Here is a 25,942-nt window from a genome sequence, read left to right on the forward strand (position 1 = left end):
GCGAGACAGAAGCCAAGCATGCCAGGATCTGCTCGGCCACGAGAAGGCAGCAGAATCCAAATCGTTTGAAGAAAATCCTGAGGCATGCAAAGGCTCGCCAAGTCTCAAAGCCTGTCTTATGGCGAGACAGAAGCCAAGCATGCCAGGATCTGCTCGGCCACGAGAAGGCAGCAGAATCCCAATCCTCGAAAAACTCAAGGCACGCAAAGGCTCACCGAGTCTCAAAGCCTGTCTTATGGCGAGACAGAAGCCAAGCATGGCGGGATCTGCTCGACCGCGTAAAGGCGAGCAGAATCCCGAACATCGAAAAATTTTCTAAGGCAGGTGGCGAAACCATATACCAAGCCATAGCCAGCTCGACCAGACGAGGACGAGCAGGCTCTCGTAATTACCACACAAGAGAGTAATCAAAAACATTTCTATTAATTTGTTAATAATTAACAAAGCAGATAATCTTCACAAACATTGTTCATTACAATACAAGAAACATATCAGGAAGGTCGTGGATCAGTAAGCCCAGCAGCGTCGGTTGGCTGGACCTCCTCAGGTGCAGGAGGAGTATCACCAGTCGCATCCAGAGGGGCGCTCGCCTCGCCAACATCAGCAGGGACTGCACGAGGAGGAGAGTCTCCCTCCTCAATCACGATCGGCTCTGCCCCTTCGGCATCTTCCTTGGCCGCCTCCTCGTCCATATGTTGAGCAACACCAGCTGCAAGGTCATCCATCTTCATATCAGGGTGTTGCTTCCCGAGGACGGCCATGATACAACGATAGGAATGCCGAAGTCCCTGGTCGTACTGGTTGTCGGCCTCCCTCTCCAAGTTCTCTATATGAGCTCGGTGGGAATCGCGGAGAGATTCGAGCTGAGCCTCATACATAGCCCTCTGCCCTTGGAGATCCTCCTTAACCTTGGTCAGCTCCTCCTCGAGGGTAATGGCTTTTGCTTGAGCAAGGGACTCTTGCTCTATCAGCTTGAGGTTCTCAACGTTTAGCTCCCCCGCTTTTTTCTCGGCAACGTCAGCTCTGGTCGTCGCCGATTGAATGTCCTCCTTCATCTTCCTGTCGTAACGGCCAACCTTGGCCTTATAGTAGGTGGCCATGCAGCTGAGATGGAAAGCACTATACTGCATGGCTCCCACCAGCTCGCCCAGGGTACAACCGTCAAAGCCCTCCAGGTCCTTCTTGCTCACGAGTTTAGACAACTCATTGAGATAGGGAACCAAGTGTTCTGGTCGGCTGTCGGGTAAGCGAGACCGAGGCACAACAGGTGGAGAAGAGGAAGCAGGATCAGTGGCTGCTCTACTGGATTCCCCGACTTTAGCAGAGGCAGGAGGGAGAGCCTGCAAGGGAGGAACCTGCTGCACGATGTTCTTTCGCTTCGCAGCGGGAGCATCTTTGTCCTGGTCCCTATCGGTTGTTGGAGGCCGAGAGCGTTTCCTGGTCAGAGCTCCAATCACTGCGTCCTCCATCTCATGGCCAGGAAGTATCAACCGAGACTCGAGGAAGTTGTATGTAGATAGCAGTTCTCGGCTCGAGCAGGAATTGGCCAATACAGCCTCGACCCGTTTAAGCTGACCAGGTCGGAGCGGGAAGTGAACACCCCAGGAAACTACAGCACAAACGGACACTTGGTTAGAGACAAACCAATGCAGCAGGAACAATTATGGATACAAGACATCTAAAGCGAGCAGGCAACCTGGGACCGTGAAACGGGGTGGGACGCGACAATCCTTCCCGTCTATTTGTGCAACTTGACCCCAGGGACCCCCAGCAAAAAAGAATTTCCTCTTCCAAGTCCCACCACCACCAGTTGGAAGATCAGTTATGGGTTTCCTGCTCTTGGTACCAGATTGGAAGTAGTACCAGCCGGCATCTTTAGGGCTGCTCTTCAGCTGGTACAGGTGCTTCACCTCATCAACCGTGGGCTCGCTTTGGCAACATCTGTCCCACAATATGAACAGACCAGAGAGCACTCTCCACCCGTTGGGGTTCAGCTGACCAGGAGCCAGATTTAGCCCGTTAAGTATCCGGGCAAAGTAAGGCTGCAAGGGACACCTCAGCCCATACTTAAAGCTCTCCAGATACAGGGTAACGTATCCCCTGGGAGGCCGGCTAGGTGTATCCTTCTTTCCTGGGATCTTAAGAGGTATCTCACCAGGAATACTATACCTAAGTCGGAGGTCATTGAGCTCGTCAAACGTGGTCGTACACGACATGTAATCAATGGCATAATCACGCGACAAGGCTCTACCTCCTACTGTACCCCGTTCTTCTGGTCGTGATGCTCCTGATGGGGACGCCTCACCAGAATCATCCCCTTGACCCTCACTCAAGGTGTTCTCCGATCCAGAAGATCATTCTTCATCGCTACTGTCGCTCGAGGAGGTTGTTTGGGGAGACATCCTCCTAGCGCTAGTACCAACACTAGACCTAATGGGCTCTAAGGGGATCCCGGGATCAAAAGCAAAATCAGCGGGCAGACTAGGCAAAAAACCTAGTTCGTCGTCACCAACCTCAACGACCTTCTCCTTACCCTTCGACATATCCTAAGTTCTAACCAAAACACCACCGCCAACTACAACCTCAAGCAAAGCAGAGAGAAAGGAAATTACCTACAACTAACCAATACCGAAAAAAAATAGAAGAAATACCTGAAGCAGGGACTCGGTCAGAGAGAGACAGGGATGACAGCTTTGGCGCCGAGGTTCATTCGCCGGAGAGACAAGAATGGAGAAAATGACGAGTTCGTGTTTGAAGATTTTGGGTTTCCTTACTGAGAAGCAAACTCTTGGGCTGCCAGCATTTAATGACGCATATTCCGAGAATCCCGTAACCGTCGGTTTGAAATTCAAATGGAGGGGGGGATTTCTGCCACGTCACCTCGTCCGCGATTAAATGCGACATGACTCCTGGCAGCCTTTTCCAAACCCACGCGAGCGAGTACTATCGAGTTTCTACTGCTGGTCCACTACATTATCCAACACCAGAAACTGGGGGACCGGTGTTTGGGAGGGATACTGTTTGGGACAAATGCGTCGAAGGGACCAGGAATGACGAGCAGACATCTGATGGCGGAGTTCTGCGAACCGGTGTGTTCCGTTAAAGCCTGGCGCGTGGAAGAACAGGAGCAGAAACATCCTGCTCGTCCACGATGTTGTCGTCCGCGAGGCCAATTCCTATAAAAGGCATGAGGCCATTCCGGCTAGAGATCGAGAGGCGAGGAGACCCGGTCGACGGCAGTTGGCAAGACGTGCTCTCCAGCACGAGAATCTAGGCACAACAGCCACGCTTTCCCTTGGCAAGACGTGCTCTCCAGCACGAGAATCTAGGCACAACAGCCACGCTTTCCCCAGAACCGTGGCGTAACACGCAAGGTCTCACAGAGCCGTGGCAGCCACGCTTCCCCTGAACCGTGGCGTAACACGCTAGATCCCATGTTTTGCCCATAACGCAGCAGTTGGAGTCCCATACCGTCTCGAAAAGAGCGGAAGACTGAGATTCAGAGGAAGCCTATAAAAAGGTAGCCAACGAAGGTAAAAGGGTTGGCATTCTTGAGAAAAGGGGAGAAAACCACAAGAAACGCCATAAGACCTGTGGCAAGCTTTTCCCGAACCTTCATATCTGACTTGAGCGTCGGAGGGTTTGCGCCGGGAAAACAACCGGCGTACTCTGACTTATCTGTGTACGCAGGGACCTCCGGAGAAGAAGCCTGGCGAGGAGACCTCCTGGTAGTGACGAAGTTGATCGAGCAGAGATCCTGATCGTAGAACGAGGAGAACCGGAATCTCGCATCAACAATTATATTATGATTAGGATTTAGATTGTGTGAAAGATTTAAGTACCGAAGATTGCCACTACCAACTTCCCAAATCCAATTTGGTATTTCTCCAGATATTTGGTTATTTGAAATGTCCAAAACAGAAAGTTGTGATTGGTTTTTTAGAATAGGAATGACCCGTGGTTTGCTTGAAGCCAGTCTCAATCTGCTAAACTTATTGGAAGAAAGATCGAGGGTATCAAGGTTTCTGAGTTCAAAGAATAATGAAATGGGAACAGGCCCTTCTAATCTGTTGCCACTTAAATCAAGGTCAAACAATACAGACGAGGACACATTTGACAGTTCAGGAAGTTGGTTCTCAAACTGGTTGTTGGAGAGCCGAAGCATCTCCAGATTTGGAAGTAGAAACAGAGATCTGGGAATACTTCCATTAAGTAAATTGTGTGACAAGAGAACAAGATTGAGATTTACAAGTTGTTCCCAGAAGGTGGATGAGATCCCACCACTTAAATTATTGAACGAAAGGTCTAAGTAGTTGAGATTTCTTGACTTGTGAAGAGATGGGATGCGACCAGAGAAATGGTTAGATGAGAAGTCCATGTGAAATAATTGGGTAAGATTAGCCATTGAAGGGGGAATTGGCCCTGTGAAATTGCACCTTCTAACCTCTACCCTTGTCAAAATTTCAAGATTCCCAATGGAATCTGGTAGTGTGCCTGAGAATCCCGTCCCAGAGAGGATCAGGTTCCGAAGAGAAGAATTCTTAGGAAAGTTTGGCAGAGAACCCTGAAGCAATTGGTTAATTGACAAGTCAAGAGTCTTAAGAGTAGGAACCTGCAATATCTTTTCTGGAAACTTCCCTTGCAACCCACACTCGCTGAGATCCAAGGCCTTCAAATTCGTCAGATTGGCCAAAAATTCTGTACCTGAGGATAGACCATAATTGTAATGCAAACGAATCACGGAGAGTGACCGTAACTTTGCCAGGTAGTGATTGATTGGACCTGAAAGATCACAGCCGGACAAGCTTAAAACTTGTAGATTGGGCAGAAATGATAAAGCTTTGCACCATTCAGCTCTGGAGGCGGACAAATCTACTTGATCCAGATGTAGTTCTCTGAGCTCTGTTAAGTTCTGCAGAAGCAAGCTTAAGTTTGGGATCTCAATTCTCCCGGAAAATCCTCTTGAGCGCTCACGGCCTGACAAATCAAGAGTAACCAACCTTGTCAAGCTTGAAATCTCAATGGGAATCTTCCCTGCGAAGCCACCCTGGGAAAGATTCAGATAAGTCAAATTTGTCAGGTTGCCCAACCTGGATGGTATTTGAAATCCGTCCAAGAAAGTGAAACCCAAATTGAGGCTCTGCAGATATTGAAGATTGAAAAGGCCAGTCGCATTCTCAAGTCCGCCAATGATTGGTTCCCTGCTCAAGTCGAGACCAATAACATGACCAGCCTCATCGCACCTTACACCGCTCCAATCACAACAATCAGAGCTTTGATGACTACTCCACTGACTCAGTTTTGTAGATGGATAGACACTGTGATTGCTTAATATGAAACTGTTCTTCATTTGGAGTAACAACGATTGTTGTTCGCTCTGACATTGGCCAGAAACCAAAACCATTTGGATCCCAAAATAATTGGCTAAAAAGGGTATCAAGAAAGGCCATGATAAGAGTAAAATTGGTCGCATTGTTTTAATAATTGCTGAAATGAAACTCGTAGAGGAGTGATGAAACTTGGGAGTTGCGATGAATTCATTTAATAGGAAAAAGGTCGCCGAAGTTCCCTAGAAGTTACACCCCCAACGTATAAACTGGGAGCTAGAAGACTACAAAAGTTCAAACCAATTAATGTTGCCAAGACTTGGGAGAAAAAAAATAAGAAAAGAAAATTGGATCTTTTGGTTAAATGCCTGCATCAAATACAGGAATCTTCCATTTCCATAGGTCCAAAATTACGACAATAAAAAGTTAGTGGGAGACCCGCGCATAAAACTATAGAAGTAAGTCACTTAAAACTTGGTTGGGCTCATTTCTTTTAGCATTGTCTTTCGTTGTATACTATGAATAAATATCTTGTTAATTTTTATGAATAAATAACTTCTTTGAAAAAAAAAGGGGTACTCTATGCACAAATACTAAATTTGAAAAATTAATTTTTATTTTGTACACTCTTTAAGATGCCAAAAGTATCCCTATTGGGCTCATTTCTTTTAGCATTGTCTTTCGTTGTATACTATGAATAAATATCTTGTTAATTTTTATGAATAAATAACTTCTTTGAAAAAAAAAGGGGTACTCTATGCACAAATACTAAATTTGAAAAATTAATTTTTATTTTGTACACTCTTTAAGATGCCAAAAGTATCCCTACTTAAATCATTTAAATAAACCAAATTGTAAGAAGAAGAAGAAGAAGAAGAAGATGCTGACTAGGTTATTAGGTTTAGAGTGCTTTAGTTAATTTATTTTTAAATTAAAGATAAAAAAAGAACACCTTTGCAATAATTTCGGTTTAGGTTATTAGGTTTAGAGTGCTTTAGTTAATTTATTTTTAAATTAAAGACAAAAAAAGAACACCTTTGCAATAATTTCGGTTTATTTTATTTCTAGAAAAATGTAAGTCTTACAAATATTTTATCTTCAAAATTATTTAAAAATTGATTTGATGCATGTTCAATGAATTATATTTTAAGATGTTAGATATAAAAGATTATATGTTAAATAATGAGTGTATTATATGAGTTTTAAGTAATTAAGTTGTATTGGCTCATTAATAAATAAATCTTAATAGTAATTTATATGATGATTAATTTTGTAATTAAATTATTTTATTAAAACCAGAGTGCTCAGAGTAGTTTTTAAGGTGGAAATAGCCTATATCTTATTGCAACTAAAATTTAGCATGAACTCTTAGAGATCATCTATGAATATTGCCCGTACAATATATATCTACGGTGGCACTAGTTTAGAGGTGAATATTGTCTCAATGACAGAAGGTAAAGGCCCTTATTTGAAATTCTTGTTAATTATTTTATTAACTTTGTCAAACAGAGAGAAGAAAAGAAATCTCAAACAAATAAGACATTCTGTATGTTTGGCATACTTCATCTAATGGATATAAATACTTATTTAATTATATAAACTCTTTTAAGATTTATTGTTATTGTTTGGATTTTTTTTAGTAGAGCTTTTGAAAATTAAATAAGATATTTTTTCTCTACCAGTTAAAACTCAAAATTTGGAATTTTGGGAGTAAATGTTCAAAAAATTATTTTTAAGAATGTTAAAACATCTAAAATATCATTTATTTATTCGATAATTTTATTTCATTCATTTTATAATATAATTTTAAAAAACGTGCTTATTAAATAATTTTTTAATTTTTAATAAAAGCTTCCATTGACAAACAAATAACTAAAATTATTTTTATAAAAACACTATTTATGAAAACTTTACTAATAAAAACTCTATTTAATAAGCTATATTTGGAAAGCTATACCAAAGTAAGCATAAGAGAAAATTAAAGCAAAAACTTTTAGGATTATTCAAAGCAAACTAAAAGTTTTTAGCTTTTAGGCGTAGACTTGGAAACTAAATAAAATAATTTTGAAATGAGGGATAGGATTTTGAAGGGAATGAGTTAGAAACAAGCACGAATGGAATCGTTGGGACCTAGTAAATATGTGATTATTACAATGTTATAATTCTATAATTCATAGGAAGATAAGGGTATTAATTAAAATTTAGTCCATTTCTTTGGAATCTCTATCTATATATGTTCTGATCCTCTCACTCCATCGTTTTACAAATTGTTGATCTTGGCCTCCCCAAGTTCGTAGTTTCTTGATTCTGATCCCGTTGAACCAAAATCATGGCTCCATGCATCGCTGCTTATATTAATTAGGATTCTTTCTGCCTTTTCCAGTATATTAATTCGCATCAAACCCTATTCAACCAATAGAAAGCAGGGTCTTTATTTATTATAATATCCAATAATTAAACAGATTTACTTAATTAATCAGGTGAGGTTAAATCTTGAAATAAGTATAATAAAAAGAATTAATTTAGACTTTCACTATTCATCTACTATATTAAAAAAAAATCTCAAAATTGATTGAATGCAATTCGTTTTCGCGTCAAACTCAACTTTGATTTGCTTGCGGGACCCGTAGACTAGAATTTTCAAAAACAAAAATCCTTCTAATATCTATTTTGTTAATTCCATTATATCTTTTTAATAAAAGATCTCCCTGTTCAACTGGTGTTTAAAGCTAGCTCTATATGTATTGTTGATCTTTCATATGTAATGTAAGGATCACAATAGGACATGGACCGAAAATCCAAAGATCAATCAGATTATGAGAGTGAGTATCCGCCACTTTACCCACTGCTTTCAGCTTCGGCGAAGCTCTCTGTGGATTGGACCCACATGTACAAAATGATAACCGTCTCTAGTTAATTAAAAAGTGGTTAGTTTGATTTGATAGATAAAATTAATCCTATTCATCATAATTTTGTTTAATCTCTATCTCATAATTAATGGGTTCCTCGTATAAAATGTATGGCTTGGTTGTGTCATTACAATTTTATATCCGATCGCGCGTGTTTTTCCATAGTAATCTTGCTATCGCTCTTTAAGGCACATCGGCAGCCTCAGTATTTCATATTTTTGTAAGAGGTAATTAACTTATAATTCAAAATAAAACATAAATTATTAATTTCAACGTCAAATATGGAGCTGTTCTTCATCTAGATTAATAGCGATTTTTGATGGCCCTGACACTGGCCAGACGCCAAAACCATATGCATCCCAAAATAATTGGCTAAAAAGGGTATCAAGAAAAGCCATGATAAGAGTAAAATTGATCTCATGATTGGGTCTAATAGTAGTGGAAATGAAACTCAGAGAAGGAATGGAACTTGCAAGTTGCAATGTATATGTAATATAGCAGAGTAAAGACTTGAAAGCAGCCGAAGAGGACTTCAGGTCAGCAGAAAAGACTTGTAAGCACCGTGCGCTGATTACTCACATGGATTTGAAAGAAGAGAAGAATAGTAACATGTTGTTGGACAAAGACATGAATCCTAAATTATTGGATTTTGAAATCAGGATAATTTTTTAAGGGAATGAGTTAGGAGCAAACACTAAACAATCAAAACCCGTGTAATGCTATTTGAACAAAGTGCAAAGTGGTGATAAAATCACCATTCAAATCATGTCATTTTTTTCGTTTTACTAACAACCAAAACATAATCGTTTTGATAGTGATTTTGGTGATCATCCTTTTATCCAAAATCTCCTTCTCTCCTTATTATTTTATTTTATTTTTAATATATATTCACGTAGAAACAAATATGTTCTGGCACGAATTTTGATGGACAAAATAATTTTTCATAAATGAAAGAGGGAATATATTAAGTAAGAGAGAGAAGAATGATCAATAATTTCGATTCTTATTATATGGAGATCCACTACATTAATTTGTTAGTTTTTAAAACTTAAAAAAGGCATGTCAACTTCAATATCAACTCTTGCTTAGCTTTAATTTAGTTATCAGAATATTGTGTATAAAATTTTATTTAAAAATGTCTCTCTGTAATTATAATTATATAATTCATGGCAAGATAAGGGCATTAATTGAAATTTAGTTCATTTCTTTGGACTCTACATATGTTCTTATACTCTCACTCCCTCGGTTTACAAATTGTTGATTTTGGCCGCCCAAAGTTCGTAGTTTGTTGATTCTGATCCCATTGAACGAAAATAATGGTTCCATGCATGGCTTTTTATATATCAGAATCGTGATAGTATCAGACCCGTTGAACCAATAAAAATCAGGGACATTTCTCCATATAATATCTATTAATTAGTCTCAGGAGTTCAGCCCAGTAGTTTTCAAGTATTCTTATTAAGTTTGAATTTGGAGAAAATAGAAAATAAAGAATTGATTTGATCTTTGACCATCCCTCCACTTTTTTTTTTTAAAAAAAATCTAATAATTGACTGAATGCAATTCGTCCTCGCTTCAAAACCAACTTTGGTTTTTGCTTGCGGGACCTGTAGACTTTGATAAGTCTTGTAAGGTTAGAGCAAACATTTGATAGTGATTTTATTGGTCTAAAGAAGAGCCAACTCATGATTGAATTCGGTTCTCGCATTATTACATTTAGTTATAATGACTGATTGAAAGACACATGCACGGTATAAAATGAACGGGAAAAGAAGGATAACAGCTAGCACTCAAGATTTTTGTGTACAAATATTAGATCAGAGGAGTAATTATAACAACCTAACCCCAAAGTGTATGAATTAACTTACATAATCCTTGAAACCATTTCCCAAAAAAGGACCTGATATACATTAAAATAAAAGTTAGCGCGCTTCTAAAAGTGAAATCGTTACTTGGTTGATTGAACAATCTTCTGTCTTGCCGGTGGACGAAGTTGAAGTGACTGTATTTCTTACATACGAAAAGGCAGGTTGTTTCGGAGGAAGTAATGCTGCAGCTTCATTTGTCAGCATGGATACAACATCATTCGTCGTGGGTCTATCATCAGCACTTTCTTGTACACAAAGGAGTGCAATGTTCACATATCTTAAAAGCACCTGCTTGGAGGAATATTCATCTTCTAATATTGCATCAGTCAACTCCAGGGTCCTGTTGCTTCTCCATAGATCCCATGCCTAAACAACCAAACGACGTTATTAGATAGTTGTACACTCGATATAGAGATTAGTTTAAACATTCACAAATTAGGTGCCAAAATCCAACGAATTTTTTTAGTGTTATGAATGTTTTTAATAATTTCGTAAAAGTGCGTGTCCTCACATGAGGATGACTTGGGAATTAACATATATTTTCACCTAAGTAAAATAAAAGGAATATGTGCAACGGCTTTTGTTACTTACATATCCTAGCAGATTTAGAGTGTCGGTTCGATAAAATCCAGTGTTTTTCTTGCCACTTACAATCTCGAGCAACAATACTCCAAAGCTAAACACATCAAATTTAATTGAAAATATTCCTTCGATTGCGTATTCAGGGGACATGTAACCACTGTAATTCAACAACAACAAAATAATAATCAGTAATTCACGCATAACTAATTAATCATTTTCATTTTGATTTGCGTCATTTGCTTACTATGTCCCCACGATCCTACTAGTGTTTGCTTGTAATTCATTTCCTCCACAAATTCTTGCCATTCCAAAATCTGATATTTTGGGATTCATGTCTTTATCCAACAAGATGTTACTGGCTTTTAAATCTCAATGAATAATTCGCACTCTAGAATATCGATGAAGATAAAGAAGTCCTTGAACTATCCCTTCAATAATCCGAGCACGTGTTATCCAATCTAATAACGTTCGCTTGGTTGGATCTAATTTACAACAAAAGACTAAATGTCATTATGCATGAAAACCAAAAATTGCAGACCACATAATTTGATGTAAATTGATGTAGCAACTTAATTGTTTTTTTAATCTGATAATTCGATGATGTTAATCATTAAACTTAAAAATTGAAATAGAAAATACTAAATATTCTTTTAGGTTAGGTTTGTTGCAAAATAAAGGATTGGATTGGACTAGTTATTAAGATTGAATTGGATTGAATTAGACTAAATTATTTTATAGTAATGTTTTGTGTTTGGTTTAGTGTTGGACCCACTCATATTAAATTCAATTAAAGGAAGTTAAAAAAAACTATTTAAAAAGAATGATTGTTTCTTAAAGTTATATTGTTAATTATTGAATATTATATTAGATATTCAATTTCAAGGTAAATTAATAATTGAATAATTTTGATATATAATCTTAAATTAAATGCTAAATGCTATTTTAAATAAACTAATGAATAAAATTTGGAAATGTAATATAAGCTAAATTCTAGCTTAAATAAAATTTTGATAAATAATTTCATATTAAATAGTAGTTTAAACAAATGTATGAATAAAATTTGAAGTAAGGAAAATGTAAGAATAAGAAAAAATTGCAAAACACTAACTAAAAAGAAAGAAGTCCAAGCTTTTGTTAGGCGTGTATTCATAGATCAGATTCTTCTCATCTTTATCTATGCAGCAGCCCAAAAGTCTCACAAGATTCTTGTGCTGAACCTTGGCTATCACCGAAGCTTCATTTTTCATCTCTCGCAATCCTTGTCCAGATCTTCCTGAAAGCCTTTTCACAGCTATCTCATTTCCTTTTCTTAACACTCCCTGAAAACGGTAAATTTATAGTTCTGTTAAAAATGAAATTATTGCTCCAAAGAAAAGGATATCTGTAGTACCTTATAAACAGGTCCAAAGCCACCCTCTCCGAGCTTATTTGCGTCGGAGAATCTATTCGTTGCAGTAGAAACACTGGAAAAACTGAATAAGGGAAATTGATCAACTTCCTTCTTTTTGTTTCTTTTTGTCAGCTTACTGTTTACAGGAAGCTCTATGTTAACGTTGTTGGCTTTCAGGTTCAAATCCAAATCAAACATCATCAAATCCTCTCCTGAAGTGTGAAGAAACTAAAGCTTTAATTACGATATGTATATGTATGTTAGCATATTTGAGTACTCTCAAAATCGTGCAATTAAATGAGAACTTTTACCTCTGCTTCTGGGCTTTCTCCTCACACAATAGAAATTCAAGCCTAAAGTGGCCACTGCTGCCAGAGTGATCGACAAGGATAACAAGACGAAAAAAGAAGCTGAATCTACTCCTTTAGACAAACCAGAAATGAATGCTAATATCAAGAAGACAGCAGACACCAAGAGAACAACAATAATGAAGATTGCAAAGCGCTCCATTGAGATCGATCAAACGATTGTTCCAAATGTTGCGACGTGTATAGTTCATGTACTTAGAAAAAAGCCAAGAAGGACTTAAATATAAGACTAGTAAACAATCCTATGATCAAAGGTAGTCATAAAACAGTAATTTAATAAATATGTCACTATTTAGATTTATGGAAGAGTGATGATACATCAACAAACTCTTTTATAAACTTATTTTATACAAACTAACGTGACATTAATTCATTAATTGAATTAAATATTTCTTGGTCTGCATGATTTATTTATATTATTTTATATTTTTATTCAACTAATAAATTAATATTACATCAGTTTGTACAAGATAAGTTTGTACAATAGTATGTGGTTATATCATTACTTTTTATAGAATTACCGACAGAAACATTTAAATATAAGACTTCTTCACGCACACGAAAACTCTAGTTTCCAATGACGTGAACGGTCTACGATGACAATCGTTTTCTCTAAATTGGCCACAAGCTCGTCAATATTTCATAGATAATTAATCTTCGGGAGTCGATGCTAGATTTTAGTTGTAGCGAGACATTTTGTTTCAAATTATTAAGTGCAAGGTTGTCTATGACCAACTCTACGCTATAGATAATAGACTCATGCAGTTCATGATCACTTATAAGTTTATAAGAGTAGAAAGTAGAATCTAGAAGATCAAACCGTATGAAAGCACTTTTATGCTTGTATCTGCACCAATGTTTTATTTAGGGATGACAAAAGGATGGGGTGGGGGTGGGGAGGCCTACCCCATTCCCCACCCTATTAAATTTTTTACCTCCATTTTCTAATAAATTTAGTGGGTTAGGGATGAGAAATCTCTATATGAGAAATGATTTCACCATCCTCACCCCATTTCCTATTTGCCTATTTTATAGTAAGTATAAATATATGATTTCAGTAAATTAAATACTTAAAATAAAATCATTACCATATTATAAAGTATTTAAATTATTTTAAAAAAATCTCTAAAAGTTTGAAATAATATCTTAAAATGCTATTGAAACTTAAAAATGTTTGAAGAGAGCACCATCTTAAAAGAGAAAAGAAAACATAACAATGTTTTAGAGTCGAAAAAGAATTATATTGTAGGATTTTCTTTTATTTATATCATGTTTATATTACATAAAAAAATAATTAATTGACATTATAGTTGATAAAAAAAATTATTAAATAAGAATTAAAAATATATTTATATATAATAGGAATGGGGATTGGGGTGGGGGTGGGGTGAGGAGTACAAAACCAAATCCCACCTCGTTAAGAATTTTGAGGATTATTTTGCCCCCCACTCCCACTCCATTCCCCAAAAATTATTCAAAATTTTTTCCATTTGGGATGGAGTTCCATGGGGCTCCAAACCCGTGAAGAATTTTGCCATCTCTAGTTTTATTGTCAATTATTGGCATTTAACCATAGCTTTCAATTTTTTTCTCCATTATCCTTCTAAGTAATTAGTTTGAACTTTTGTAGAGTGTCAAGCAAAAATTGATAGATTAGGATTCAGTATGGAATCATTGGTCAAGATTTATTTTATTTTTAATATTATATTTACTTGTCAATAGTTCAACAGAAAGTAGCTCAGCACTGAAGTCTTATTCAAAATTTAAATTATGTTGTTCCATTAAGCTAAAAAACAATTCAATTTCCTCCTCACATATTTTTTGGAACCTCAAACGTCTTACTTTTAAGATCAAAAAATAAAAAATAAAATTAACCAACTCAATTAATTAACACCCAAATAAAAAAAAGGATTAATGATAAAAAAAAAATGAAATGAACTTTATCATGTACTATCCACACCATCTCATTCATTTAAATTTTATCTACAATCTCATTCACTATTTTCATGCCACAAAATTGGTGGTCGGTTGTTTTCCTGCAGACCAGAAGTCCTCCTCAGCTGCTTTATAGTTAATTTCTACTTCACCTCCCAACTTATACGTTGGGGTGTACATAATTTCCTTGGGCCATCTTTGTAAGAAATAATTAATTAGAAAGTGAAAAGGACTTTAAGATTTTTCTTCAGAACATACAAAATAAATGAGGCTGAGATTAATATTAAGTTTTGCAGGCGCGACAAAACGAATAAATGAATCAAATTTAAATTGAATCATAAACAAATTAAGTCAAAACTTTATTGATTCAGATTTGATTCATTTATTAAGCAAATCTCAGGACTTGAATTCGATCTGTTTATTAAACGAATATTCGATTTGATTAATTTAATTCGTTTAGTAAAACTAATAAATGAATTGAATCAAATATGAATTTATTTACTACTCATTTATTCTATAATGAATCCATAACGAATCGAATTACTACATATTCTGTCTTATTATAATTTATAATTACTATAATAGCTTTGAAATTTTAAAATTTTTCATACATATTTAAAGAAAATAAATAATTTAATCAAATTAATTTTAAATAAATGGATTGTATTTGATTTGTTTATGACATATTTATTAAATGAACCCTGAATGAATCAATGAATTAGTGTCTTAAAACCTGGATTCAATTTGTTTAACTAACGAATTGTATTGAATTTATCTATTTATTAAACGAATTAATTTTTTAAACTCAAACTCATTTAATTCACATTAAATTGAATCGAATAAACCTAGATTGGCATCCCTAGTCTAGCGTACCGACACATAAACATTGATTCATTAATCGACCGATTTGCTTTGATAATTTTTTGGGAAAAGAATAACTAAATAAGATCTATTGAAATAGTCATAGACTCCTTTTTAACAATATATCACAAGTTAGATACAAGACTTCTCCACCTATAGAAGACTTTTAGTTTCCAAGTCTACACCTGTCATGACTCACGAGAGAGTTCACAGTTGATGGTGAAAGGGCCTGTAACTGTTATTCGTTATTGGTTTTGAGTCGATCTTTATCTTCAAATTGGCACATACTCAGATATATACAGGCAATTTCTAGTCAATATTTGCTAAACTTTTGTTGTAGCAGTAGAAAATTAAGACTCAATTTCAAAAAATTCAAATAAAAACCAGAAAAGACAGACAAAGTCCCAAATTAATTACCTAGTTAACTATTGGTGAAGAAGTATGACTGTTAGAGTGCAATTTATGCACTAGTTTTGCATTGTTTACTTCCCTTAATATCGATGTTTTGCACTTAATAATAATGATTTACTTGTGTTTTACTTTTGTAGGTGCAATTCTATTGATTCATGATAAAATTGAGTTATAAGATAATGTTTAAAGATGATTGTTCTCTTGGAGAAATTTAGAGAGCTAGAAGAACTTTGTTGATAAGGCGTGGGCGCGTGCTGTCAACTGCGGACCTATAATTTTTAGTTTAACGTGTTTTGTATTTTTAGTTATTTTTGTAATTACGAATTTAATATTTTAGATATTAGTATTTTATTTTAAATAGAACTCTAAAAGAGAAGAGAGAGAGAGTATTTAAGGGAGGAATCTATTATGAAAAAGGGGATTTTGGATTTGGAGAAAAAGAAAGAAACCCTAGATCTAAACTTTTCTCTTCTCTCTATGAAGAACTAAACCTATTTTTCTGGTTGAAGGATAATGAAGCTTTGATTCATCACTACTGTGAGATCTTTCTTATACTTTAATTGTTTTATTGCTTTTTGGGTATTTGTTTATTCTCTGAATTAGTTTCATGATTATGTTTGTTAATTAGGTAATTGGCCACTATTTAATTATCAACTTAATTTATTGTCAATTAAAGGATTCATCGTATGAAGATTTTAATGTTTGTGACAAATAACATAGCAGTGAGTTGTGTTATGAGAATAAACAATCTAATTTAAATGAATCATCATATGTGTTGATTAGGATTTGGGTCTCTCTGGTTTTTCAGGCTGTCAATTGATTAAATCATATGATCGTATCTAGGGTTGTCTATTGATTAGGGAAATATCCAACGGTCGTACCTTGGTTATCGACTAGTTAAGGAGAGATTGGCTATTAGAGGGTCTCAATAGCTATAACCGGTCTATTCATAAGTAATAATAATCTATATTTGAATCAATGATCAGTAGTCGAATCAAGCTGAGTTAATTCCTTCAACCAGAGCTTTCTCCAATTTGAATTACAACTTTAATTTACATTCTTATTATTTTAATTTGATTTTTATTATTGTCAACAATTCCCCCATTTTACGTTTTACGTTTCAAAAGGATTTAAATAATTACCGATCTCTGTGGACACGACCCTAATCAATCACTATACACAATTTATTTAGAGTAGGAATTTATTTTTGTTGGCTTCGACAACCATCAATGACAATTATTTTTTATTTGAAATCTAAATTAATATGAATTGATTTGAAATCTAAACAAAGCTAAATGCCTAAATTTGAATGGCATATTTCCTTTTCATTTGAATCTTTCAAAATAATTATTGAGTTCTTTGTTTTTTAACTTAAAAAGTCTGAAAGCTAATACTTTTACAATCTTACCCAATATAAATTTTAAATATTAAATAAATAATAAAATCTCAAAGAATATAAATAAGATAGTATTTTATTATAACATGAATCATGTTCAAGTGAACATAAGCCTTTAATATTTTAAATTAGAACATCTTAATAAATTTTATTGCAATTTATGATGTTTCATATAAAAAATACTCGTAAAAAATTGTGAAGATAGATGATGCTAATTTGAAGAAAATTAAAAAAAATATTAATATATAGCCAAAAGTTATAAAGATGAATAGTAATACTAATTAGTAAGTTTTATTTAGGTAAAGATAAAAAATTAATTAGATAGAAATATTTAAAAAGAAAATCTTTTAATGATGTTATTAAAAAATTTTAGATTAATTATAAATTTTAAAGATCAATCGTCTAGTATACAATTTGTAAGATTAGCTTTGTGATAATATCGATAAAAACTTCTAATTACCTTGAGTTGGAAATTTAGTTTTGATTTTTCAAGTCTAGAGTCGCTTTTGCATTTGCGCTTCTAGTATAATGGCACTTGCATCCTCAAAATATGTTAAGGGAGTGTGTTCGAGTCTTACAAGACTCATTTCTTTCTGAAAATGATAGATTTCTCTGTACATATTAGTGAGAGTATATTTTCAGAGTTTTAGTAGTTTTTGTGGATTTGTAAATTGTAAGAATTTCGTAAAAAAAGAAAAAGAAGTCTAAAAAAACTCGAGCACCCAATCAACTAGGGACCAGCTACCGTGCCCCCTTTTTTCGTCATTATCCAGTGTAGCCGTTAGATTATAATTAATTTAATCCAAGGGATGGGGTTTGAAAAGGGTAAAAAGTCAATTACAGTGAGCAACCATCCAAATCAGCTTCTTTGTACAAGATTAGTTTTAGGGGCTGTAACCCCTTACTGGCCATTTTGATCGATGACTGCGGTTTCTCGGACGCAAGAAAATTGAATGTCAAATATATGGTGCTATAAAGCGTATTTTGATGGTAAGAAATAACTGTCACTGAATTTCAGGAATGAAGGTGGTGGGAAGTAATAAGCAGAAGGACTGTGAGATTAACTGAGGAACTGAAGTCGTTGGTGATGATGCAAGCATTGATGGGGGTAGAAAAAGGCAGTGCCTCAATGGGTTCATAAGATATTTCTAAGCTATGTTAATGGAAAAATAAATAAATTATCATAACTTAGTAATAGTTGAGTGGTAGTCTAGGTTTTGACTAATTATTTTGGTTGTTATACGATGATATTGCAGTGGTGGAGTTGTGCGTCATTTGGGTTACCATGATTGTGTTGTAGATTCGAACGGAAATTGGATCCACGTATAAGAATTTGCCACCGAAGGAAAAGTGTCAGTACAAAAGTGAGGCCAAACGAGTAGGGAAGTCAAACATGGGGAAGGCAAAGTTCCTCACAAGATGTGCTCCAGATAGATTAGCTGCAGCAGTTTCACAACTTACAGATGAACAAAGAGTGGCTGTTTGTGAAATGGGCTTTGGTAGTTTGTTACAACTGAACTGTGTCAGGCTAAAGAGGAATCTTTGTGGCTGGTTAGTTGAGAAGATTTACAAGTAAAAAAATCCATTCGGTTAACTATTTCACATTTTTAAACCATTTCAGATCAGTCTATATTCGGCCACAACTCCTGCTGCTGCACAGGACTTCTTGCGACTACCATCAAGCAGCAGTGATGAAGATTCAATAAGTCTTTCTTTCATTTTTTTTTTTGGACAACTAAGAAGTCAAATTGTCAATGGATATCAATCGACTTTACAAGTTATCGAGGCGGCCATTGGCACAATTTCATTTTAAACAGTTATGGTTCAGATCACTGCAACCCAACTTTCATGTGTACACAAAATTAGTAACCCTACATTCATTACTTGGACATTATAATATTTATCCTATCCCAACCCAACACTGGTATGCGCACACACATTACTAACTATATACCAAATATAATCACTGCAACAGAGGATATTTTCTTCATTTCTCTGCATCTTGTACTTATTTTTATGCAATTTTCAGTACATATCCAAATTTTATTTCACACAATTTTCTCCATCACAAGCCTTCCACATGTGTTTCAACAATTCTTATTTCATGTAAAATTCTACTTCTGGTTTGTGTCTCTGCTATTCATACTAATACGACCTATGCATGCATACTGAAACTTTAGGCTATAACAGTAACCATTTGCATTTGTAGGTGTGACAGGGATTTTCATGGTTGAGAATCCTTACTTTTCTTGGGGTTCGGCTCCCATCTTGGGGTTCGGTTGCTTATAGGAGCCGTATTGTTTTAATTGGCGCATCATGCATAGCCACAATCACTGGCTGACCACCAGAGAGTAAAGGCCATGTCTTGACCTTCTTGTCACATCCTCCAGAGAAGACAGTAATTCCATCATCCTTCAATGTTGAGCATAGGACCTTCAAATTTGGAAGACAAGAAAAAGGTTAAATTATCAGCAATCACAAATTCAACAGTATGGTATTCTAACTACCACAAATCTTGCTTTAGATTACCGGATGGTCATGCGAAATTGATGCTATAACAGTAACCATTTGCATTTGTAGGTGTGACAGGGATTTTCATGGTTGAGAATCCTTACTAACTACTGTTCTTTTACACTGAAACTCCAACACATTCACAAGCTTAGCGATTGGTTCGCTTTCAACAATCCGTTCAGCAAGAAAGCAAGCAAACAAATGATCATAGCTTAGCATACGTATTTAGCATTAAAACAAAAAATAATTCTTTATCCGAAAATGTACAATTAATTTTTACATTAACACAAACAATTAAGCTTAAACCTGACAAAAATATATAATAAATAAGTTCTATATGTTTCTACTTAATCCTTACAACATCATCATAAGCATTAATTCAACAGTCGCCAAGTTCATCATTCACAAGAAACCGACAAGAAAATTTAAAGGTCAATAATTTTTAAAGATTATCGGAAAGAAAAAAGAATAAAGAAAATAATAAATAAAGTATACCTCGATGGACTTGTTAGGGTTTTGATTGGTGGCAACGGCAGCAGCACCGAAAGTAGCCATTAATTTGCTAATTTTTGATCGTTTCGTGATATTTAGTTAGTGAGTGACAGAGCGAAAGATTATTTGTTGATTCGGTGATGATTTTGAAAGAAGAGGGAAACCAAAAGTAAAAGAGAAAAGCTATTTATAGAGAGGACTGAGGAGAAATGTAGTGGGTGTAGGTTAAGGCTCTGCGCATACCCCGCGTAACGTTGTATCAACGTCTGTTAACTGAACTGCGCAAAAACTACGACCAGCCAGCCAAGGCTTGCGTTTTGTTGCGCAAGGGATGGCAGAAAAGTGAGCGCGCGGCCCAGCCCGGCTTCGGCTTCACTTTTGGGGTTCGGGTCAGATTTAAGCTTTTGATAGTAGAGACCAAATATCTGATTTAATATTGAAAAAATCTACAACAAAATAATCAAATAATAATAAAATATTTAATTAGGAACTTATGGGATTATACCAAATAGACACTTACCAATTGCATTGTGATAATTGATACTGTATTTGTTTCTATTCAATTTTATTTTAATTTCATGTAATTTTATTATATTAAGTGTCACTATTACTAATTATTAATTAGTGTTATTTACTATTAATAACTTTTCCCCCTTTTTCATCTTTTAGTCTTTCTTTCCGTGTGAAGGTTGCTTTTTCTTCCTTCTTTATAAAGGTTAGTCTTTGCTTCCATGTGAAGGCTAACTTTTCTTTCCTTGTGAAGATTAGTTTCCAATTCATTCATATTATTTAAAATTTCTACAATAAATACATACATATTATTAAAATAAATACAATAATTTTAATAGTTTAATATTTAAATTTATTAAAATATTTTAATATTATTAGTCTACTGCATAGATTACATTATTTATATAATATTTGTATTTATTAAAAATTTTAACGTGTATTTTTTGGGATAATAGAGGTAAAGGGTATAATAATCAAAAGTGGTCTTGGTGTCCTTTTACGAAAACTTAGGGGTGTTGGTGACCATTTCCCAAATCTTGGAAGTGTAGATGTACTTTTCCCCTTACTAATATGTATTGTACAATCAAGAGTCTATCAATAGACCGTCTATTGGAAGGCGATTTGTTCTACCTACAAAATCAACAAAGAAAATTCATATCTTTACATAATTTTTAATTAGGAGAGAAAAATTTAAGAGGACTTGGGAGAGTTGCAGTTCACCACTTGGCTAACTGTTGAGATGCAAGTTGGCAAGAAAATACTGTTAAAGTTAGATAAATTATGTACAACTATATTCAATATAAAAATTGCAGAATACTAATGACTCAAAATAATTGACAATAAAAACGTTATTGGCGCACATACTAAAAGCTTTTATTTGTTTATTTGAGAGTTTTTCTTTTTCATTTATTTAAAAAGTAGAGTGGTGGAAAAAATTCAAATAATTTTTTTAGAAATTTTTAATTCTAATTTTATCAATATTTGAACTCAAGTTACAATTAAATAAAATTGTTTGAAAACCACTCAACTAAGGTGTGGTTTAGGAATTCAGGGATCGGAAGTAGAAATAAGTTGTTTACTTACATTGGAAGAAGAATGTATAATATGAGTCATAATCTTATTTATATGTTTACTCTTATTTGGATTGGGAGTTAATTATTTTAAATTATATTTTTACCCTTATTTAAAAGATTGTAGTTTCTAATTACAAGTGAATAAAAAATATATTTATAAAATAAACTATTTAATTTATCATTATTTTAATTATATAAATTACTAATAATTATTAATATTCTTAATTATGTAAATCATAATTTTTTATTGATTTTAATTTTAATTACATAAATTAAAAATTATTATAAGAGCAAAACAAACAAAACATTATTATTGATAATATATTACAAAATTAATATTTTCTTAGAGTAAACCATTTATTATTATTAGTTATCAATATTAAATAAATATAGTAATTTTATTTTTCAAATAAAGATAGTATATTGTAATATTATTAATTCTCTATGAATATAATAGTATTACTTTTAAGTAATTTTAACTTAGATTACATAAATTTTTATTTTTTAACTAAATATAATAATATTATTTAAATAAATATAATGTTTTTAATTTTAAATAATATAATATAATTTTATTTAATAAATATAAATTTTATTGTATTACATAAAGAAAAGAAGATGTGGGAGTGGCCCCTATAGAAGTGAGAATTCAACTCCTTGCAAAAAAAAAAAAAATGAGTGAGATCTATGAAGTGAGAGTTCCACTCCCCTCCTTAAATAAGAAAGAAAACATACACTGGAGTATGAAGAATTACAAGAGTTCAAATTAAACATAATATAAACTAATATTTTGATCAAACTACACGGCCAGGCCACAAGGACCCCCCAACCCTTTTCGGGCTCATTTCTTAGATGGGCTCATAACTCAAGACTTCCAAGTGAACAAATGGAATATGATCGTGAATCGCTATGTATCTAGCTTGGAGTTGGAATCATACACAATCTTGCACATATTAATTTACTATGGACTCACAAAGATATGTTGTGTGTGAATTGCACCGATATAGATCTAACTTGGAGCCAATTTTGAGATAAAGATTGTCTCAGCAATAGTTATAGATAGGCCCTTATTTCAAATTATTGTCAACGTTATTAACTCTATCAAACAGAGAAGAAAAGAAATATCAAACATCTATGACACAAGAGAGAAGCAAAAGCTAGCTTACATGATTATTCAAAAGGAGAGATTTAAATCACTTCACACACGGAATCGCCGATATATAAATTTGTAGATAAGATCGTTATACCATTTGTTTACCTGCACGGAAAACATTAGAGGTGAAACAACTGCTCCGAAGCCGACCGCAAATCCAATTGACATGGCTATGAAGAACCAATCAATTTCACCGCTTGAAGCTGGTGGCGGTGAAGGTGGTAACTCAGGAGGACGTGCTTGGCTTTCATTCGTTAAAGGAGGTCCGTACAATCCTTTGTTTCCTTCATAAGAAGTCGGTGAAAATGATTGGAGTTGAGTACTTGTCGGAATCTTTCCCACTAAGTTATTGTATGAGAGATTTAGGACCGATAGGAAATTTAGGCTTGCAAGCTGGGCAGGAATTTTCCCGCTGAGGTTGTTCATTGAGAGGTCCAAGGACTCAATCTCTTTCAAGTTCCCAAAAGATGATGGTATCGAGCCTGTGAGAGCATTGTGCGACATGTTCAGAGCATAAAGTGATCTGAATCGTCCCATTTCTACTGGTATTGGCCCTTCGAAATTGTTGCTTGAAAAGTCAATGGAAGTGAATATATTTGGGACCTTCAGTAGCTTGATCTCTATACCTTTTACTGTAACTGTTACTCTAACCTCATAGAATTGGTTTCTCGGCATCTCAATTCCAAGGTGGTTCACCTCAGATCCGGATTTGGTTTCAGCCACCATCATGGTAAGTAACCACTTTTGTGAAAGTCTTCCGCTGAATTTATTGCATGCTAAGTCGACTATTTGAAGCAGAGGCCAGGAGACTTTATTTCTCGGACAGCTAATGTGTCCGGAGAAGTTGTTGGATCGCAAAACTAGAACTTGCAAACTAGAAGCATTCCTTAACCAGCATGGGAAATTATCACTGATATAGTTACTCCTGAGGTCTAAAACCTGCAGCATATTGCAATTGGCAAGAGATTTTGGAACCACTCCTTGTAGTTGATTTCCACTGAGATCTAGAATTTGCAACCCACAATCTCCTGGAAATATTGTGTCAGAAAGAGTGCCATTGAGGTTGTTTCTCCCTAAATTTAAAACCTCCAGAGTGCTGCTACTCTTGGTGATTAAACATGCAGGAATTGTGCCACTCAAATTGTTGTTTGATAAGTCAAGAACTTGAAAATTGGTAGCCTTGCATACAGATTCCGGGATGACTCCAGCGAGACTATTGTTTGCAGCGACAAAGTAAAAGTATTCTGTTTCAGACATGAAATTACCAATGTCAGCTGGAATGGAAGTAAAATTATTGTTGGAGTAATCGACGTAGGAAGTATTTGGTGACATGTAAGGGATATTTCCTCGGAGCTGGTTGGAGTGCAGGTCAAGGAAGCGGATTCCAGAAATAGAGTAAGGTTCTTGCAAGCTCACTACGAGATTGTGTGAAAGATTTAAGAACTTAAGATTGCCACTACCAACTTCCCAAATCCAATTTGGTACTTCTCCAGATATTTGGTTATCTGAAATGTCCAAAACAGAAAGTTGTGATTGGTTTTTTAGAATAGGAATGGCCCGTGGTTTGCTTGAAGCCAGTTTCAATCTGCTAAACTTATTGGAAGAAAGATCGAGGGTATAAAGGTTTCTGAGTTCAAAGAATATTGAAATGGGGACAGGCCCTTCTAATCTGTTGCCGCTTAAATCAAGGTCAAACAATACAGACGAGGACACGTTTGAAATTTCAGGAAGTTGGTTCTCGAACTGGTTGTTGGAGAGCTGAAGCATCTCCAGATTTGGAAGTAGAAACAGAGATCTGGGGATACTTCCACTAAGTGAATTGTGCCCCAAGACAACAATTTGGAGATTTAGAAGTTGTTCCCAGAAAGTGGATGAGATCCCGCCACTTAAATTATTGAACGAAAGGTCTAAGTTGTTGAGATTTCTTGACTTGTGAAGAGATGGGATGGGACCAAAGAAATGGTTAGATGAGAAGTCCATGTGAAATAATTGGGTAAGATTAGCCATTGAAGGGGGAATTGGCCCTGTGAAATTGCAACTACTAACCTCTACCCTTGTCAAATTTTCAAGATTCCCAATGGAATCTGGTAGTGTGCCTGACAATCCCGTGTGAGAGAGGATCAGGTCCCGAAGAGAAGAATTCTTAGGAAAGTTTGGCAGAGAACCCTGAAGCAATTGGTTAATTGACAAGTCAAGAGTCTCAAGTGTGGGAACGTGCAATATCTTTTCTGGAAACTTCCCTTGCAACCCACACTCGCTGAGATCCAAGGCCTTCAAATTCGTCAGATGGGCCAAAAACTCTGTACCTGAAGACAGACCATAATTGTAATGCAAACTAATCACGGAGAGTGACCGTGACTTTGCCAGGTAGTGATTGATTGGACCTGAAAGATCACACCCGGACAAGCTTAAAACTTGTAGATTGGGCAGAAATGATAAAGCTTTGCACCATTCAGTTCCGGAGGCGGACAAATCTACTCGATCAAGATGCAGTTCTGTGAGCTCTGTTAAGTTCTGCAGAAACAAGCTTAAGTTTGCGATCCAAACTGTATAGGAATATTCTATGGGCACAATACCTGACAAATCAAGAGTAACCAACCTTGTCAAGCTTGAAATCTCAGTGGGAATCTCCCCTGCGAAGCCACCCTGGGAAAGATTCAGGTAAGTCAAATTTGTCAGGTTGCCCAACCTGGATGGTATTTGGAATCCTTTGAAGAGAGTGAAACCCAGATTGAGGCTCTGCAGATATTGAAGATCGAAAAGGCCAGTCGCATTCTCAAGTCCGCCAATGATTGGTTCCCAGCTCAAGTCGAGACCAATAACATGACCAGCCTCATCGCACCTTACACCGCTCCAATCACAACAATCGGAGCTTTGATGGCTACTCCACTGACTCAGTTTTGTAGATGGAAAGCCACTGTCATTGCTTAATATGAGACTGTTCTTCATTTGGAGTAACAAAGATTGTTGATCGCTCTGACATTGGCCAGAAACCAAAACCATATGTATCCCAAAATAATTGGCTAAAAAGGGTATCAAGAAAGGCCATGATAAGAGTAAAATTGGTCGCATTGTTTTAATAATTGCTGAAATGAAACTCGGAGAGGAGTGATGAAACTTGGGAGTTGCGATGAATTCATTTAACAGGAAAAAGAT

The 25,942-nt window shown here is 35.4% G+C and overlaps 3 protein-coding genes and 1 pseudogene across 3 annotated transcripts; all 4 read right to left on the reverse strand.

Moving 5' to 3' along the window:
- Positions 1 to 491: 491 nt before the first annotated feature.
- Positions 492 to 2,543, reverse strand: LOC112096962. Its single transcript, XM_024181210.1, has 3 exons — positions 2,420 to 2,543; positions 1,964 to 2,317; positions 492 to 1,609 (listed from the first exon to the last, which is right to left on the reverse strand). The coding sequence occupies exons 1-3, from the start codon at positions 2,541 to 2,543 to the stop codon at positions 492 to 494; spliced, it is 1,596 nt and encodes a 531-aa protein (XP_024036978.1).
- A 3-nt stretch (positions 2,544 to 2,546) lies between these two features.
- Positions 2,547 to 5,404, reverse strand: LOC18035720 (receptor-like protein 12). The gene is made up of 2 exons (XM_024181211.1): positions 3,863 to 5,404; positions 2,547 to 2,612 (listed from the first exon to the last, which is right to left on the reverse strand). Exons 1-2 carry the CDS (start codon positions 5,402 to 5,404, stop codon positions 2,547 to 2,549), a joined length of 1,608 nt encoding a protein of 535 aa, XP_024036979.1.
- A 4,754-nt stretch (positions 5,405 to 10,158) lies between these two features.
- LOC18035956 lies at positions 10,159 to 12,586 on the reverse strand (annotated as a pseudogene).
- Positions 12,587 to 22,831: 10,245 nt separating this feature from the next.
- LOC18035957 (receptor-like protein Cf-9) lies at positions 22,832 to 25,789 on the reverse strand. The gene has a single exon (XM_006427498.2). It carries the CDS (start codon positions 25,787 to 25,789, stop codon positions 22,832 to 22,834), a length of 2,958 nt encoding a protein of 985 aa, XP_006427561.2.
- Positions 25,790 to 25,942: the final 153 nt, after the last annotated feature.

Source organism: Citrus clementina, unplaced genomic scaffold (genome assembly GCF_000493195.1).
Source record: "Citrus clementina cultivar Clemenules unplaced genomic scaffold, Citrus_clementina_v1.0 scaffold_7, whole genome shotgun sequence".
Taxonomy (NCBI): Eukaryota; Viridiplantae; Streptophyta; class Magnoliopsida; order Sapindales; family Rutaceae; genus Citrus; species Citrus x clementina.